At 47.6% G+C, this 20,238-nt stretch overlaps 1 protein-coding gene across 4 annotated transcripts in view; it reads left to right on the top strand.

Moving 5' to 3' along the window:
* INTS13 (integrator complex subunit 13) overlaps positions 1 to 20,238 on the top strand; it is a 285,831-nt gene that overhangs the window by 122,936 nt on the left and 142,657 nt on the right. For 2 of the 4 annotated variants that reach the window (XM_069628081.1, XM_069628079.1), the window contains one exon: positions 5,843 to 5,935. In XM_069628081.1, the coding sequence (XP_069484182.1) occupies positions 5,843 to 5,935 (93 nt within the window). Of the gene's footprint in view, positions 1 to 5,821; positions 5,936 to 20,238 lie in introns of all 4 variants that reach the window. The other 2 variants (XM_069628080.1, XM_069628078.1) reach the window with 1 other exon arrangement.

The following is a 20,238-nucleotide window of genomic DNA, read 5'->3' as shown; positions in this document are numbered from 1 at the left end:
TTTGTAGATCCACCCCGGGGAAGCTCCACTCCAATACTTACCTAGGTAGTTTCCCGTAAAATACAACTGTTCTGATTACTTGGTTTAATTTCAACACTGTCTAATATCTTTGTATTCCTTTGCAGCATTGGTATTGGTGGTGTGTGTTCTCCCTGCTCTTTTATTCAATTGACACCTCTGTCTGTCCCAACTGAAACAGCAAGAGGTACGTTGTAGAAAAGAGCCACTCTTTGAGGAAGCCTGAGTCTTGTACTCAGGGGAGCTGGGATGGAAGGCTGAATATCGATTCTTGTACCACCATCATCTCCAAGGTCACTCCTCCACATCTTGGGCCTATTTCGGAGTGGTGAGTAACACTCCCTCACTTCCTGCTCCACCCAGACACTCTGGAGCCAGAGGCGGGTTTCACTCCTGAAGCCCGCTAAAGGCGAAATGAACAAAGAGACCAAACCTGGTTTGGCGCGCAGAGAAAATCTCTAGAAGGACCTTTCCACAAAGAACTGGCGAAAAAAGAGGATCGGGGATCATTTTATCAAAAATGGCCCAGCGGCTTTTTGAAAAAGATGTCTCCCGCGGGTGTTTTACCGGAGTCGCGAACGCAGCCCGCAGTAAACATATACCATGGTAGTTCAAACGTAGCCACTGCCACCAGCCATTCAGTGAGGAAAGGGTAACATAAAAATGTTACATGGGAAGCTAGACAAAGGGGATACTAAGTAACCCCTCCAGCATTCTATCGTAAGATAGTGTGTGGTGGGTCTTGAAATTTACAAAGGTAAGTAAAGTCAATTTCACTTTACTGCTCTGGGAAACAGTAGCTTATCCCAGAAAAGGTATTTAAACCTTTGGGGAATCTGGAAGACTTCCCTGGGTCACTGTACTGAAGGTGCCTGGTGATACAATGTAAAAGATGGTACCTATGGAGTTTGTCAGACTCCAAAACCAAAAGAAACCAAGGTAAAATTCACATTAAAATACATGATAGAGTTGGGGAAAAAGGGTCTTGCTCTCTCCAAGTTAAATAAAACAAGTCCTCGAAATCCTGCAAAGTTGCTGGGGGTCTCTAAGGTGAAGGGAATTAGCATATTTCTGAGAATTCTCCCTTACACCTTTGTCTTTGGTCTGGCTTATTCATTGAATAGATCATTTGACCTTTTGCTTGCCGTTCGTAATATTCTTTTCATGGCCTGTATAGTTGGAGAGCTCTGTGGTCTTGTACATGTTCCACCTGAGCCACTTCTCATTAAAACCTATTTGCTTTGCCTGGCCTTTTGGTGTGAGTTTCACATGCTTCCATTTAACTAAAGCATTCCTTCTTTAGTCTAGGGATGCGGGGCATTTGTTGGATGCAACATGATGCCATGATGCTGCATCAGGCTTAGCAATTGGATACTAAGCAGGCGTTTAAGCAAAAAAATAAATTACTAACTGAAACCTAGCAGGCTGCTTAGCTATTAACTCAAGACAACCAGAGAATTCTGGATCGAGAGTCCAGTTTTTATGATATTGTGGAACATTGATTGGAGACCACACTAAACCAGTAGGACACAAAGGTACTTACAAACTACTGCACGTTCCAACAGTGGATATGTGATTGATAATAATCTACTGCAAGGGGTATGCTTTCTAGTTACATTGTCACTTTATTTAAATTTTTTTATTTATTGGCATTTGTATGGCGCCTATACAGAAGTGTTTCCAGGTTCCACAAGGCAAGAAGGGGGTACGGGGACATGGCAAAATCTAAAACTGTTATATTGGCCTTGTGACAATCCTACCATGCAAATGCATGACATGGTGAGAAGTGTGAGGGGAAGAGGGAGAAGTGCAACAGTGGGAGCCCCACGGGTGAGGGCGGGTTATGTGCTATTCAGTCCAGGGCAGCAAGTGCCAAGGGAAAGGGGAGGGGCGGGGAAGTTAGTGGACAGGAGGACTGGGTTGGGATAGTTCGGGGAAGGATGCCCTATAGCAAGTGCTGGCATAGGAAACTGGCAGGGACTGGTAGGGGGATGGTCTGGTCCCTTCATGACTCTGAAAGGACCAAGCCCCAGTCGCAGCGGCAGGTGGAGAGTTTAGCACGGGAGGGGGAGAGGGAAGGAAGAGGAGAAAAGGATGGTCTTGAGAAGTTTCCAGAACTTAAGAAGATCCGACTCTAGTCTGAGGGGGCGAGGGAGGCTGTTCCAGAGGGAGGTGCCAGCTGAAGAGAGGGATCTACCTCCCACTCTCTGCATAGAGAAACATTTGACCTGCAGAGAGTTGGAGCCAGAGGATCGAAGGATTCTAGCTGGGTGGTATTTCCGGAGGGAAGCTGAATGTAGAAAGGTCTTCGGCCCAAGACAGCCTTGTGGATGATGCATATGGTTTTGAATTTGATCCTTGCAGTCACTGGAGCCAGTGGAGAGATTTTAAGGCTGGAGAGATGCGGTCCCTGGGCTTGAGGCCAATAATAATTCTTGCAGTCCTATTGAGGATTAGTTGGAGGGGGTGAAGAGAGGAAAGAGGAAGGTTTAGGAAAAGGCTGTTGCAGTAGTAAAGCATTGAGAGAACTAGGGCTCTGGAGACATTGAGCTTCTGGAGGAAGATGAGGAAAGGTAGAATGCCTCCGAGGAGATTGTTGTAAATTGGACTTCTTGGCAAGGTCTGTGATGTGTGGAGAGGAGAGAGAGGAGTCAAAGGTAATCCCAAGGTTTTTTGCCTCTCAAGTGGGTGAGGGGAGGGGACGAGTCCCAAGGAATCTGGCTAGAGAGTGAGGGGGAAGCAAGGAGCAGGCATCCCAATAAGAAGGATCTCTGTCTTGCTGGCGTTGAGGCAGAGATCCATGCCTGAATAGCAGTCGGGCACAAAGTAAGAAGAGGAGGAGGAGGAGGATTAGGAGGAGCTGTGTGTCATCTGCATAACACTGGAAGTGAGGAGAGTATGTGGAGTTCAGAGGGCCCAAGTAGATGTTGAAGAACCATGGCGATAGGATACAACCCTGAGGGACGCCACAGGTAGAGAGTAAGGTGGGAGGGAGAGAAAATGACCCATTTGAACTTTGGAGGGTCTGTTAGAGAGGAAAGAGGTAAGCCACGCCAGTGCCCTCTCCGTGATGCCTAGGGTATCATGGAGACAGTTTGAGGATGGAGTGGTTGACGGTGTCAAAAGCAGAGGAGAGATCGAGGAGGATCAGGACAGAAGCAGAGTTGGAATCCAGATTAGAGTATGTCTTCTCTGGTATTCAGGAGAGCAGTTTCAGTGCCATTTCGGTGTGAAGGAACAGTTGGGGGATGACCAGCTTCTCCATGAGTTTGCCCAAGAAAGAGGTGATGGCGATAGGTTGATAGATTGCCGGGCGCGAGGGGGGCAGCAGTTGGATTTTTTTAGGAGAGGGTGCACTAGGGAGTGCTTGAGGCAAATAACCTGTGGCAAAAGAGTGGTTGCAGAGGTCAGCCAAGGCAGGGTCGAGAGTGTCGATGTTGTCTTTGATGGTTCTGGAGGAGTATGGGAGCACCTGTTTAGAGGAGACTTTCATAGAGCAGACAACTCTAGAGCTCTCCTCTGGTGCAATGGGAGAGAGGGAGGTGAGTATGGTGGGTGGGGGGGTCCAATGAGGTGAAACAAGGGGGTGGAGGGAGGGAGTGGTAGGGAGCAGATGACAGAGAGGACAGGATGTCAAGAGCTTTTGAGGAAAAGCGAGGCCAGTGCAGAGCAGAAGGCCTGGGAGGGAGGAGAAGAGGAGGCTGCGGTAGGATTGGCGAGTTCCTTGACAATATTAAAGAGTTCAGCTGGGTTAGTGGCTCCAGAGATGCAAGCTTGGACATGAGATCTTTCTCTGAGCAGATGGAAAGATGGTATTGCCTTTGGAAAAGGCAGCAGGCCAGTTTGTCAGGAGATGAGCTAGATGACTGCCACTTCTATTCTGCCCCTATGCACTTGCGTTTTTAAAGCGTCTAAGTTAGAGTCGTAGCAAGAGTTGCATTTGGAGGCAGACGTCATGCAGATCATCATGACTGGGGCAAGGATGCCCTGGGTATTAGTGATAGAGGAATGGAAGTTAGTTGGGACAGAGTCAGGGGAGAGTCCATTGCAGGGGACTGGGGCGGGATGAAGGAAGAAGCAAAGGCAGTTACTAACACACGCTTCATCGGTCGAATGATTGAGAAGGGGACAGGCAGTGTGGGTGCAGGAGACTTTGGGCAGGGAAGGTCAAGAGGACGGAGTGGTTGGACCAGGAAAAAGAGGTATTGAGGGGGGTGGAAAGGGGAATGTCTGACAAAATGAGACCATCCAGAGTGTGGCCTGCAGAGTGGGTTGGGTCAGAGGGGAGGATAGTGAGGGAGGGAGTGTTTCAGAGGTTGCGGAAGAGAGCAGAGGCCACCTCATGAGATTTCGAGATGGATGTTGAAGTCCGAAAGGAAGTTCAATTTGGGGGAGGAGGCCAGAAGAGAGAAGGAGAGGTTGGCCCATTCTGAGAGGAAAAGAGAGTAAGGACCGGGGGCAGGGGGGTCTGTAGATGGTAGCGATAGTCACAGGGAAAGATGGGGAGACATTCAACCTGCAGATAGGCTTTCAAAGGAAGAGTAGGATTGAGTGGGGATGATGGCGGCAGGAATCCACTCATGGAAGATCGGGCCACTCCACTGCCAGATCGGGAGGGTCTGGGGTTGAATAAGAGTGTCAAAAACAGTGACTGAACTGGTCTTGAACCATGTCTCAGTAAGGGTGAGGGCATCAAGGTCTTCAAAGAGGTGACCAATGTTGGAGGAGTGTTTAATGGCAGAGCAAGAATTGAGGGTAGCTAAGTGAAGGTGGTGTCCCCCTGTAAATGATTTGCGAGGTGGGGGGGACAAGGGTGCGGTGCTACCCCACGGCGGCGCGAATAGGGGGGATGTGGGAAGGAGAGGTGGAAGACACAGGATGGAAATTGGAAAGGGAAGGAAGATGCCTGTCCAGAAGGAGGAGATGGTTGGGCTTAGAGCCCTGGGCGATGATAGTGCCATTGTGATGGACATTAATGGTGCGTCTGGAAGATGAGAAGCGAGCAAAGAGCACTCCCCATCTAGTACCACCAGTAATGGTTGAGGAGGAGAAGGGGGAGAGGAAAGAGACCATATGAGGGGTCCATAGGTTAGCTGAAGCAAGAACAAAGAGGATTTCAGTGATGGTTTGTCTGGAGGAAGCATTGCTGTAGGAGTCCGCAATGGGCATGCCGGGTTAAAAGCACACACCCCTCTGGACTTCGGTTTACTGAACTGCCTCTTTTTTTGATTGTGTTTGTTTCTGATAGCCATGATTTTCCATATGCAGCTATGCACAGTCTTTTAAAGGAATCTTCTAAAATAGGTTCCATCTACTGGGGGGAATAGTGTTTAGTAGATGGTGACTTATGTTTTGGAAAAGGTGTTCCTGGTGGGTGTTCGGTTCCACGGTCAGGCGCACTGTACTCTTCATCTCTTAAAAGCTATACTCTGTGCATGCATTGGAGGTCACATTTAATGTAAGCGAATGGTGGCATAGCTGAACAGCTAATCAATGTATTGCATGGGGGCTTTAACACAATGCTGCTGCTGGGGTTGGCTAGCACTTTAGGATTGCGCTATCGCCACCCTCACTGAAGTTGGGGTGAAAAGATTGCTGAGCTCCGTTGAGGCACCTGGTAATTGTACAAAAGTGAGTAACTTGCGCCAGAAATAATGCATATTGTTACTGAACAATTCGGCTTTAAATAACCCCAAACAATGAAAGTGACTTTGTATGTTGTAAGATATCTATCCTCGGAACGCAATGGCATTCCACAAATATGCATTTGAAAACTAAATATAATTTTTCCTTTCTTTTAAAGACATTCTGATTGTCGTTGCAGCTGGAGATCATGTCGGAAGCAGCAATGGCAGAGAAGGAGGCTTGAAGGAAACTGTAACATTAAAATGGTGCACACCCAGAACGAACAGTGTAGGTGAGTGTTAGGTAAGAATTGATGCAGTCACACTGTGTGAGACTACGCAACACTTATCTTCTTCATATTAGCTAACCCACCTTTTTGGTATATGTCTGTACTACACAAGTTGATAGGCGGACTGAACAAGCAGGCCTATCTCAAGAGGGGTAAATGTGAGCTGTAGAGCTGTACAAATGAAATCTGTAAATACAAGTATCCAAGTAACACTTAAACTCAAGGTTTCTGTTACAAATAGTTATTTATTTATTTAACATCAATTTTTAAATAAGCATTCTTTAAAAAGGCGATTCATGTAACAATGCAAATATATTTAAAAATTACTTTTCAGAATCAAAACAAGTTAGTGGATAACATTTGGCCTTCCATCATACACAATTCCTACACCCTGAGGGGACTTCAATCACAAGGACAGTAATGGCATTTATATATCACACTAGTATACTTTGCAGATTCTGAGGTTGCAGAAAGGAAAGGTTAGGGAAGGAAAAAGGTTACAGTTTCTCAGTACAACTAAATCTTCCAATGAAATCTAGATAAGCCTTTCCCAGCAGTAACCATCTACAACAAGCTACCACCTATGAGGTACAAACAGTATGAAAGTAAATGGACTACAACAGTTTTCAGGGAGCCAGGACAACCTAAGTCAATTGGGACACAGTCTGTGGATCTGATGCACTTCTTAGATCAAAGACTTGCACAAAGTTAGAGAGTCTTTTAGAAAAATCACTTGTAGGGTCACAAGCTGTTAAGCCTGTGAGGAGGGGAGTTGGAATCAACTCTAAAAGGTAAGCCACTGCAATTCCCAAATGAGAAGAGCGTGGCTAAAAGGCAATATGGCAAGTACCCCAAGCCTAAACAGTACCTATGGTTTGAAGAAGAATTGTCCAGCTGGATTCTGTTTTGCTACATGGTGCATACCCTTGTTCATGGGCCTCCGTCGTGGGGACAAGAGGGAGGACGTCTGGCGGGCTCCTGCAGCAGTACTTTGGAGGCTGTCGGCAGCTGTGGGCTCTTTTCAGTTCAGCAGCACTTAGCAAACAGCACCGTTACGGATCTCTGATACCGTTTGGGATTCCTTCAATCCTTGGGTCCTGCACTCTAGTGAGGGGACTCGGGGTCTGGAGGTCCTGCTTCTGGAGTGTCCTTAGGAGACTCCTGGAGCTTCTAGCAGGATTTGTTACCGCTTCAGACGTTTCACTCGACTCCGGATACTCCACTCCTGGCATTGGGCTTCCGAAGCAATGGAGAGGCAGAGCAAGTTGGGAGTGATGGTCGAGTGGAGTTCGTCTCAGGGTTAGTTGGTTCCACTTACCCAAGGGGCAAAGTCTTTCCATCCGGAGCTTCTCTGTCTAGGTGAAAAAGGAATTAGGCACAGCAGCAGGGCTTCACCGGGCAATTCAAAGGTCCAGGAGGTTGCAGCAGGCTTCATTCATAGATTCTTCATGTTTTTCTCCCAGTGGTCGACTCTGCCTCTAGTCCCAAAACTCTTACCTTTTAAGCAGGTTTCTTCCATTCATGCACAGCCTAGGCTGTCGATCACACAGCAGGGTGGCTGGCCTGAAAGGACAGCCAGCCAGCTAATTAGGACTGGTTGTGTTCAGGCATCCATAGAGACGAAGCACAGCAGAGTTTCGGGAACCTCCCTCACATCATGTCCTTCCAGACACACTGGAGCCAGAGGTGGGCTTCAGCCCTTAAGCCTATCAAAGGCAAGACAAACAAAGGGCTCAACCCTGTCTCAACGCACAGAGTAAAGCCCAAGAAATACCTCACATCCAGAAAATGGTGAAAAAAGATTAGGGCCATTTTGATAAAATGGTCACCCATGGGTGCTGTACTGCAACTGAGGGTTCAGCCTGCGGTAGAAAAAGCACAATGGTAGGAAAAACTAAACCACTGACACCAGCCATTTAAAGTAGTGAGGGTAACATAAAAACTGTTACACGAGGGTAGGATACAGGGCTACTAGGTAACCACCCAGCACTCCACATAAGATGGTGTGTGCTGGACCTACAAGAGAAAAGGTAAGTAAAGTTAATTTCACTTACTATTCTTGGGAACTGTAGTTCACGCAAGAAAACGTATTTAAACCTTATGAGAAATCTAAAGAATTTCTCAGTGATACTGCACTGAAGGTGCTGGGTGTCACCATACAAAAAGTAGATGCCTCTGGAGTTTGTTAGACTCCAAAAACAGTGAGAACACAAAATCCAAATTGGGTAAAAACACATGAGTGAGAAAAGGGTCTCACTCCAGGGTTAAAATTAAAAAAGCCCCAAGTCCAGCAAAAGGACTGCAGGTCTCTAAGTGGGAGGAATTAAGCACTAAAATGAAAATTCTCCCTAACAAAGTGATCACATAGAACACTGTGCCCTGCATCCCCATAACCGCCTCCCCCCTATCAACTTACCTTTTCGGCAGCACACCGTGAATGTGCTGCCGTCTCTCCTCCGACCCTGCAGCGTCAGTTCTCAGCCACTAACATGGGTCTGAACTGGTGTCACAGGGTTCTTTTTTTTTCTTTTTTAACTTGTTTTTTCTTATCCCCCACTACCGTCTAACCCCCACTAGACCGACAGAGGGGAGCAGTGGACACTGCCGCTCCCATTAGTGGGTGTAGTGGGAGCCGCCATGTTATTACCGTGCAAAGGCGTAGTAATTAGCACATCGCAGTGTTCGGAGCAACATTTTTGTATTCCCTTTTTAACCTGTATGTCGCAGATATGGACACCGTGATACGATCCTGCGGTAACATTTCTCTCCGAACTGGGGATGAGAGTATACCCTGGATGGCATACGCTGATGGTGCCCTCTTGTTAGATCGCAGTCATCGGCCTCCAACTATCTTTGAACAACTTGGCAAGCTATGCCGCCGGGAACTGTATGAGAATCAATCTAAAAAAACAAAGGTAATGATCATTGGCAAACCACCAAGAAAACACAAGAGCTTTATTTGGAGGTTAGGGAAGGAATCCCTTCAGTGACGTGCGTTGTACCCACAATCCCTCACGCGTCGAGGTCCCTCAGATTGTTTTTTTCCGCCCAGCTTCTGGTCGCCTTACGCGGAGCTCCTAGAGAGACATTGCAAATACTTACTACGGACCTCGGTCCTTAATTATACTTATTATATTGTTAAAGATCCCTCCCCTCGACGTTAGCTGTGAAGCTGTTTCTCCGCCGAGCAAGTTTTCGACGGAGGGGAAGAGACGGAGGAGATCCTTCGGCGCTGCCGAACACGTGGCCTGGCCTCGCCGGCCAACATACAGTAGGGAGAGTGGGGGTTCGAACTTTTATCTTCTCTTTGAGAATGTCTTTCTTTCTCACCTATCTTTCCCTTGGGGTTGTTATCACCAGTTATTATTGCCTCAGCTATGGAGAGGACACCTTTTAAGTTTTGCCCACGCTGTAGGGGCAAATACACTTGGAAGGACAAACACAAGCTCTGTAATCGTTGCTTGCCCCTCGATCATAAGGAGGACAGCTGCGCGGCCTGTAAGCTCTTGAAACCAAGAACTCTTAAAGAACGAAAAGTTAAGAGGTGGGCGGACTACGCTATGTCGAAGTCAGTTTCCTCACCCGCCGCCGCTGTTACAGAAAGTGACGAGGAGGGTGATAACTCGACGTCCGTTACGGAAGTCATTAACCCCCAGAAGGAGCGCTTGCGCTCCTCGACGTCCGTCCCCGGCCCCGACGGGCTCGGCTCACACCCTGCTTATGGGGATGAACACCCCGGCGACAAGGACGCACATAGACCCCATAGGCCTAAGCACACAACCCACGGCTCTTCTTCGTCGAAGACGAAGGATCCATCAGCGCCGAAGGGGACGCAGGGCACTCCGGCATCTACCTCAGACCGTAAGGGTCTCAAGCCCCACCCACAAACGCAGCCGCGACCAGCGATTGGGCTTTCATCAAACACGGGCGCTACCTCAAAATCATCCGACGTAACGCTCCATAGAGCGGCCGTCGAGGAACAACGCGTAACGCAGGCAACGTCGACACCAGAGCCCTCTACTGGCAAACTCGTTGTCGAGAGCCTGGCGAGAATTGTTTCCGAAGACAAACGTAAGCGGACGACGAAACAAACGTCGAATACCGCACAAAAAGCTATGGAAACGCCGAAAAAGCGCAATAGTAGCCAGGAACTGCCCCCTTCATCTAAGGGCAATTCTGAACTACCGGAGGGCTTTTCAGAGGGCGACGGAAACCTTTCTTCGACGTTGTGGAAGCGTTCTAAGCGTTTTGAAGGTGAACACACTGATTTCCCCCCTCTAGACTATTCAGGGGTCCCCCATGAGACCCTTGAAAGACTCCATTCTTGTATGGAGAAAATGGAAAGGTTTTTGGGAAGCCAAAACCCACCAACACCCAAAAGACCAAGAGAATGGCCCCAGGATGACCCTAGGGTCAAGATTCCTAGGCTGGTTCCCCCTTCTACAGACGTATATGACCTCACTGAAGAGGAGCAATACCTCCAGGAAGATGAGGAGTGTTTGGGTGGAGAGGAAGAACATGAGGAAGAGGGGTTTGAAGAAGATCCTTACACTAGTGCAGGAGCTTTTGAAGAAGATACAGCTACCTCGCAGCCCTGGCAATCCCCATCAGTGCAGCCTTGGCAATCCCCATCAGTGCACTCAGACCCTGATGTCTTTCACCCTTCTGCTCCCAAGGATTCACCTATTGGAAACACCTCTCCCATAGATGACCAACCTTCACTTAATGCACTATTGCGCAAGGCAGCAGCGCATTTTGAAATAGACACAGGGGAGACTCTTCCTGACATAGACTTTGTAGAGAAAGTTATTAAAGAAAAAGCCCCTGTTAGTCAGTCTATTCCGCTCCTGGCTTCTATAAAGAGAAGAATAACTCCTTCCCTTTCCAATCCTGCCTTAGTCAGAGGGGTCAACCCTCGGATAGAAAAGCTCTTCAGCCCTTCGTCCTCTGACCCTTTGTACATCAGAGGACATTCTATTCCGGACTCCCTCGTAGTTACTAATACAAGAAAAAGAGCAGGGGTACCACTATCCACTAGTGAGGCACCACTACTAAGCTCAAGAAGCTCTATGCACTTGGGAAGAGAATCACAACCTCTGCAGCCTTCTCAACTAGGATTGCAAATAACAATTCCCTACTAGCTAGCTACGCAGATGCACAGTGGAGCAAGCTGCGCAGCGAAGCAGAGGACGCACCAGAACCCCTGCGTTCACGCCTGTTAGCTATAATCTCAGAGGGAACTATTGTAAACCAGGGCATCGTAAAGAACTCCTTGGATGCTGCAGAGACGGCTGGCCGTTCCCTGGTTCAGGGAATGCTTCTCAAACGCCATGTCTGGCTGCGCATTTAGGACTGGTTGTGTTCAGGCATCCATAGAGACGAAGCACAGCAGAGTTTCGGGAACCTCCCTCACATCATGTCCTTCCAGACACACTGGAGCCAGAGGTGGGCTTCAGCCCTTAAGCCTGGATTTAAGCCGGAAACCCAGGCTTCCCTGATAAATGAGCCCATAGAACAAACACATTTGTTTGGGAAAGCAGTTGATGAGGCCCTAGAACATGCGAAGAAAGAGTTTGATACCATCAAGACTCTTGACCAAATTTCTGTAACGCTCACCTGATTCCCGTAGAGGCGCCGGTCTTGACTGGGCGTATACCGTATCTTCAAAGGTGATGTGTAACACACGGCTGGCTCTTTGGGCTGGACCTCTGTGCACTGTATGGCTGACTCGAAGGGTAAGATGTCTGCAGATAGAAAATATGGGATTAAGGAACTGGGTTATTGAATGTCTCTCTCTTCTTCCCTTTCTCTTCTCCTGTAGAACCCCAAAGGTTAACGCTCTCACCTTAGGTAAGTGAACGCCGTGCTCTCCATCTGCCTCGGGGCAGGGTGCTGTAACCAGTTTCTTCACTGGATAAGGGGAGCAGGCCTCTTGACTTCAGAGGACTGCTGTCCGTCGTTTACTGCACGAACGGTAAGTTTCGAGTAATTCTAATGTCTTTAAAGTCTTTAGTAATGATGTTTCTTGTTTTGCAGGGTTCCGGCGATGGCGGATGACGGGCTGAAGTGAGTTGAAGATGGAGCCCGTGTGATGAATAGAAGCGCCTGGAAGCACGTAAGTAAGCGCTTGTTGCCTGCTTCACGATGCGCTCTAACTGTCTTTTTATTTTGCAGGTACAAGTTCGGAGCGGCTGCAGGGTGCCGGAATACCCACTGGGTTAGATGTGGAAAGGAGTAATGGCACGTGAGTATTAAAGTTCCCCAATGTCTTTAAACGCACCTTGTTTTGTCTTTCAGATGCGGGATGCAGCGCCGAAGGCCTCCGGAGCGTGCGAAGAGTTGGTAAGCTTTTGTCTTTCAGATGCCGGAATGCAGTGTGAAGACCTCCGGAGCGCACGAAGAGTAGGTAAGCCTTTGTCTTTCAGATGCCGGAATGCAGTGCGAGGCGTTGGTGACAGCCGATGGACCAGGTAATTGTAGAGCTGTCACTGAAGACCCTAATGCTAACCTGTTCTTTCTTGTCTTTATAGGTGTCGCTGAAGACTGGATTCAGGATGGTAAGCCTTTTTCCTTAGGCCCAGGATCAGATGCAGAAGACACGATGAGCGTTCTGCTGCAGAGGATGCAGAATAACGCAAAGCAAGATTCATCCATCGGGTGTGGTTTAAATAGCCTCCTGTAGTGCTTAGGTGTCTCCTTCCACAGCCACGCCTAGGTAAGAAAAGAGTTCCTGCTTTCCAGAAGAGTTCCAGTGTTCTGAATCTAGGGAGTGGCTCCTGCCCCACCCAACAGGAAAAGTAGTTCCAAACAGAAGAGGATCAGAGGCTCAACTGGCAGGCAAGTACGCAGCATGGTCTGCTGCAGGTAAGTCCACCCAAGCATTATGAGCCCGGCGCTTCCAGCGCTGGGACTGGGCATATTTATGAGCCTGGTGCCACTGGCGCCAGGACTGGGTCCAAAAGGTCCCAATTGGGACTGGTTGGCACTCGGAACCTGGGTTATGGATCTGCTTCCAAGGGAGTTGGGAAAACCCTGACCTTTTGGAAGCAGAGATCATGACAATTTCTAGGCCCCCTAACAGACGCAGCTATGGCAATAGACGCTCCTTTCGTGGCCAACGCCAGCAGCAAAAGCAACAGCAATTTTACTCTGCTACCAACTGGCCCTCTAACCAGGGTAACAACACCCAGTTCAGTCAGAGGCTAACGCCGTGGCAAAGGAAGAGGTTGCGGCTCCAGCCCCAAAGGTTCCACGCCCAATACCAACAAATGACCCGAAGATTCGGGTCCCCTCCCATGCATCACCGGTCGGGGGCCGGCTAACATCGTTCCTTTCAGCATGGGAGGGAATATCGTCAGACCGCTGGGTATTATCCACCATAGTCCACGGATACTGCATCGAATTCAACGGTTCCCCGAAGTACAGACCCCCACGGAACCGACGCATGACACCGGAACACCTCACCATTCTTCTTCAAGAAGTAGAAGAGCTACTGAAAAAAGAGGCTATAGAGGCTGCCCCCCTATCTCAGGTAACAGAAGGTATTTATTCAGTGTACTTCCTTGTACCCAAAAAGGACTTAACCATGCGCCCTGTATTAGATCTGCACCCAGCGAACAAGTTTGTCAAACCCCAAATGTTTCGTATGGTGACCTTGCAGGAAGTAATCCCACTGTTATCACAAGGGGATTACATGACAACACTAGACATGAAAGATGCATACTTTCATATTTTGATGTTGCCAGCGCACAGAAAATACCTCAGGTTCAAGATAGAGAACAAACACTACCAGTTCAGAGTACTACCCTTCGGGATAGCATCTGCACCAAGGGTATTCACGAAAGTACTGGCAGTGGCAGCGGCCCACCTGCGCAGGTTATCCATCCCGGTATACCCTTACCTCGACGACTGGCTCATAACAGGGGATTCTTACGAAACATGCTTCTCCAATACCCAAAAAAACGTAGACCTTTTGTCCCAACTGGGCTTCTCCATCAACGAAAAGAAGTCCAGCTTAGACCCCAGCCAAATCAAACGATTCTTAGGGGCTCTAAGGACGGCCTCGTCTTCCCCTCCAACGAGAGGGTCCAAAACATGGTATTTCAGATCCCCCTTTATGTGGCAGGTCGAGAGGTGACGGTACGCAAAGCAATGCGCTTGCTAGGGATGATGGCGTCATGTATTTATTTGGTACCTCACGCGCGCCTGCGCATGCGCGCAATGCAAGAGTGGCTCTACAGCCAGTGGTGTCAGGCCAGCGGACAATGGGACGATCTAGTGGTGGTCTCGCAGGCCTTGGTTCTCTCGCTACGGTGGTGGACAAAAGAAAACCTGTTATTAGGGAAAACTTTTGCCACACCCGCAGTGGAAGCCACTCTAACCACAGACGCATCCCTTACAGGATGGGGGGCTCACCTATCCCATCAGACTGCTCACGGAGGGTGGACTCCGAGCTTAGCATCCAAGCATATAAATCTGCTGGAACTACTAGCGGTGTTCAAAGCACTGAAAGCCTTTCAGGAACACCTACAAGGAAAGACAGTGATGGTCCTCACAGACAGCACCACAGCCATGTACTACCTCAACAAGCAAGGGGGCACTCACTCTCCAGGACTGTCCAAGCTGTCCCAGAATATATGGAAGTGGGCTCTCAAACTGCTCTCCTACTATCACAACATGTACCAGGGGAACTCAATCTGCTAGCAGACAAACTCAGCAGAGACTTCCCCCTGCCCGAAGAGTACGAATGGCAATTGCACGAAGACATCGTCTTAGACGTCTTCACGCAATGGGGGTTCCCGGAAATAGACCTGTTCGCAACTCTGGAGAACTCACAATGCCAAAGTTACGCCTCCAGGTACCCCCAGAACCAGTCCAAGGGGAACGGTTGTCGATTCAATGGTCAGGGAAATTTGTTTACGCCTTTCCCCCGACTCCCCTTCTCAACAAAGTGGTGCACAAGATGCACCAGGAGCAGGTTACCATGATACTAGTGGCCCCAATGTGGGCCCGGCAGCCATGGTTCGCTCACTTGATGGAGATGTCCCTATCTCCCCCAGTGAAACTTCCCTGCCCGTACAACATGCTGTCACAGGACAAGGGCAGGACACTGCATCCATGCCCTCAGACCATGAACTTAGCAGCCTGGCTCCTGAGATCATAGAATTTGGACATTTACAACTCCCGCAGAGATGTATGGACATCCTCAGGGAAGCCAGAAAACCTAATACTCGCCACTGCTATTCTAGCAAGTGGAAAAGATTTGTCATCTGGTGTAGAGGTAAGAGCATCAACCCGGTTGTCTGCTCTCCCACTAACATTGTTCTGTACTTGACCCATTTACTGGATTCAGGTCTAGTCTTCAATTCCATTAAAGTCCACCTAGCGGCACTTTCTGCATACACCACTTCCCAACTTAAAGTGTTGTGGTGGAAGATACCAGTTATCAAGGCCTCCATGGGAGGGGGTAAAGAGAATACACCCTCCGATAGCTAACCCAGCTCCCGGATGGGACTTAAATGTGGTACTTTCTAGACTCATGGGCCCTCCTTTCGAACCCATGCACAAGGCAACACTTAAAGACCTCACTCTTAAGACTGCTTTCCTAATAGCTATCACCTCCATTAGGAGAGTAAGTGAACTACAGGCTCTTTCTGTACTAGACCCCTTCGTAACAGTTCACAAGGATAAGGTGGTTCTATGCACACACCCAAGGTTTGCACCAAAATTCATCTCGAAATTTCATGTAAACCAGTCAATAGAACTACCAACATTCTTTCAAAACCCTTCCAGCCTGGGAGAAAAAAGTCTGCATACACTAGATGCACGCAGAGCTGTCATGTTCTACATGGAAAGAACCAGACCACTGAGAAAGACTAATCAGTTCTTTGTCTCTGTGGCAGCAGGAAGAGAAGGAGATGCAGTTTCAAAGTCCACTATATCTAGATGGATTGTTCAATGCATCACTCTCTGTTACACTCTTGCTAAGAGAGAACTACCCTTCAAGCCAAGAGCACATTCCACTCGAGGCACTGGGGCTTCCATAGCGTTCATTGCAAATGTTCCCCTTGAGTCCATCTGCAAAGCGGCTACCTGGAGTTCTGTGCACACCTTTACAAAACACTACTGTCTAGATGCACACTCTAGATCTGACTCCCAGGTGGGACAGGCAGTATTAAGACATCTTTTCTCTACTGTTCCTTCTCATAACCCACCGCCAACTCCGGGTACTGCTCGCTAGTCTATGCACAGCATGTGATTCTAAGCAGATTAACAAACATCAGAAGACAATGCATTACTTACCGTAAAAGCATTTCTGATGGTTGTATCTGCTTAGATTCACATGCGCCCACCCTTCCTCCCCGCTCGGATGGAAGGAACATAGACATCCTTTTCTATATTTCTCTCTTTTCTGTACTCACTCACGTCTAGAAGGCTCCCTCAGGGCAGAAAAATACAAACAGAGGGACCTCGACGCGTGAGTGATTAAGGGTACAACGCACGTCACTATAGGGATAGTGTTACAGACGCACCTTGTCGACGTCCCCTTTTTCGACTACGAAAAACAAAATGCAATACTCCGCAGTGACCATTGGATGTCGGACCTATGCACAGCATGTGAATCTAAGCAGATACAACCATCAGAAATGCTTTTACGGAAAGTAATGCCTTGTCATATCTTGGTATTCCAATTAAGGTTGCCCAAATCCAACATTCGAGGAGAACTTTGTTTCACTCGGTTACCCAGAAATGGGTGCTCATAGGGAGTTTCATTACCAGTAAAGGGGACATAATATAGGTGGTTACTTGGCAATGTAGAAGTCCAGTAGTATCCCAAGCATTTTTTAGGGTTAGAACTATTATCCATGCGACTAGTCTCCTGGCTAGATCGGATTGAGGGAAGACTGTCAAGATCCATCCTGGGTGTACCCAGGGCAATGCCTGTGGAATCCTTGAGATGCGAGCTAGGGGTGACATTCCTGGTAGCTCTTAGGTTGATTTATGTTTTTATGCCAAGATTGTCTGGGCTCAGAAGGGTACAAAGTCTTTATTGGGTATATTGGCAAGGGGGACCGAGAATGGTTGTAAGAGCACCCTTTACTGCGATCTGGAATCCTCAGTGAAAACCCACCTTAATGCAATTTGCTTAGACATGATTCCTTGACATGAAAGCTTTATTTCATGTATACATTAATTAAAGGTAAAAATGAAGGTGTGGGACCGCACAAATAATATTTCAAAACGCAGCCAAAAAAGAAATACATGGAATTCTCTACCGAAAGTTTTGTGCTGGACCATCCATGTACCTATTTGGCCAATTCTTGTCCGGTGCATTTAAGACGCTTTATCCTACATACCTGTGAGTATATAGGTGCTTTGCAGAGCAATGAGTGTGACGCGCGATTGTGCCGCTTGCATGGCAATGAGATTGAGTCCGAGAAACATATTTTAGTAGAATGCCAGGTCCTGCAGGAACAATATTGGACGGGATATGGGAAATTGGTATCTGATCCAGAATAGTGTACTGACCAATTCTGGAGTGCAGTTTACTCAGCAGAAGCCCTGGGTATCATGGCAGTTTGTGCTCTCAAAATTGAATGCATAACAGACAATTGTGTGGCGTAGGTGGTATCCTTATATTGGTTCTTAGTAGAAATCGGGTTGTACTGAAATATCGGCCTTGGACAAGGACATAATTTGATTTGTATAATGTTTTCATGAAATGTAGATTACGGTGAATTTCGTGGTGGGGAAAATGAATTAAGAAGATGCCGTTTTTGTGTGTAACAGTATGATGATGCTTTTGTGGGTAATGTGAAAGTTATGTCTCTTTGTATTTTATCTACTTTTGTAAATAGTGCAAAGGTTTTCTTAGAAAAACCAGAAGCACTGATTAATTAAATAACAATAAAGTGAGCACAAGGACACCGGTGTGAAGCTGAAGGCTTCACTTCCCTCTAAAAAGTCAGGTCCGGTTCAAAAACAAAAGAAAAATGTTTGGGGGTGCTGTGAGAAACCTGAAGGTGTCTCCCTAGCTAGTCCCCAGGGATCTGTTATCCAGGTGGCCAGGACACGGCCATGGCTATTGGATCTAGTTCCTGCGAGTGGACCAGTGAGGGAGGATCACCTGGTTGGGGGGTCCTCGGGGAGTGGGACACCGTCGGGTGGGATGCGGTATCCCCCTTCTTTCAACACCTTTTTCCAATCCTACTATGTAGGACATTCAAAACCAATGCCCCACCCCTTTCCTACATGAACACTTTCGCACGACACACCAGAGAACGGACTAACACCAGAGCCGTTTACCTGACATGTCCCAATACAAGGGTCTGGCAAAGTCGGGCAATTGAACCGAATCACACACCTGACGGCCTTTTTCCTTCCCCACAGGGATAAAAGGTGGAGCAAGAGAGCACAGTACAAGCAAGGCAGACTGCACGACGAGACAGCTATCCCGACCCGGACGTTCAAGAGGAGAAGAAAGGCGGCAAATATCGAGAGGCTGACGAGGAGAGACAACCTTGCCCTTTTCCCTGCAGACCCGCGAAGACCGAGGACAATATCCCAAGTGTGCTGCAACAGATGTCAACAGCACACGGAGTGTGTTGACGATAAGCCGGAGAGAGGGAGACTCCTGCTACCGTGGTACTGGCCTTGACTCCAGTTACGAAGAAAGCCAGTACGAGGAAAGCCAAGCGGTTCCTCACAACCAGAGAGTCGAGGGGAGATCCCACTTTACCCTGTGCTCAAAATGTGGGGAAGGGAGACCCAAACTACTGCATCCTGACATATTATTTGTGAACACTTCTTTCTTTTCTTGAAAACCACCCCACACCCTTTTTTGTATTAGTTGTAAGTTTTGGCAATAGGTTTCTTAGTATAGGCCCTTTTTGTTTGACACAACGCCACTATGACTGTCTTATTTTCATTTGATGGTCGACATTTGCTCCCATTTTAGATTTAGGTTTAAATTGGGTGTTTTTCCAACCTACGTACAGTTTAATAATCACCCTTGAACTGTGATCACTTGTGTGTGTCTTTACTGTTGCCACCACAAGTTCCTTACATGTGGTGTTAGAAGTGGAATGTGACTCAATTGAAACAAATTGGGGAACCCTACAATTTCAAACACTTAGTCAGAGAGCCTCTAACCCTTCCATCGTCACCAAGGAATCAATAGGGTTTGAGATCTGTTGCAGTAGAGAAACTATTATCCCCCATGGGAAAAGAGGAATGATTCCTACAGACTTGGTTTTGATACCCCCTCTTGGGTGCTACATACGGTTAGCACCAAAATCTGGCTTAGCATGGAAGTTCGGGGTACATGTCTTAGCGGGCGTTATTGACCCCGACTTCCGGGGAGACGTGAAGGTTCTCTTACAGAATCATGGCAAAGTCCCTTTTGAGGTACGCCAAGGAGATCAAATTGCGCAGGAGATTGTGGAAAGGGCTCTGTTCCCTCAATTAAAGAATTTTGAACCAGATGAAACAGAAACAAGTAACTTAGGCTTTGGGGAAGTTGATGCATCGCTTAACATCAAAGAAAGAAAAGGAGAAGAACCCGCCATCTATCCCGATTTAGCTTTTGCCCAGCGAAATGATCCAGCCCTCTATGAAGCTTTTTTACAAACAATTCCAGAAGAGGAAGGCATAAAGAAGAGAAGACCCTTTTTCATAAAACTTGGGTTACTTTACAGAAGAGAAACCTCAGTAGAAGTTTATATAAAAACCCAACTAGTAACATATAAGCCACCGAAAGGTCGTGCTAGAGATTGCACATTCCCATCTCGCAGGAGGGCATTTGGGACACATTAAAACCGAGGCACTTGTAACTGGAAAGTTTTACTGGCCAGGTATCCAAGCCGATACAAAAACTTTTATACAAACCTGCAAAATATGTCGAAAGACCAGCCCCCACATCCCAGAACCTGCCCCTCTGAGCCCGCTGCCGATCATAGAAGTCCCCATCTCTAGAATTGGTATGGACATAATAGGATCTTTAGAAACATCTAAATTGGGCAACAAGTATGTCCTAGTAATCGTGGATTATGCAACCCGATATCCTGAGGCATTCCCAATGCGAAATAATACCACTCAGCAGATTGTAAAACATCTTTTACCGTATTTCTCTAGGGTCGGGATTCTCAAAGAAATACTAATCGACCAAGGTTCGAATTTTATGAGTAAGCTTATGGCCGAAGTAATGGAGCTACTCCACATTACGACCTTACGAACTTCTGTGTACCATCCTCAAACTGATGGTCTAGTAGAAAGATTCAAGAAGAACCAGAAACTAATTCTACAGA

This window comes from Ambystoma mexicanum, chromosome 12, assembly GCF_040938575.1.
Source record: "Ambystoma mexicanum isolate Mex_15411 chromosome 12, UKY_AmexF1_1, whole genome shotgun sequence".
Taxonomy (NCBI): Eukaryota; Metazoa; Chordata; class Amphibia; order Caudata; family Ambystomatidae; genus Ambystoma; species Ambystoma mexicanum.
The sequence above is the reverse complement of the archived record's forward strand: the minus strand, read 5'-3'. Positions and strand labels throughout refer to the sequence as shown.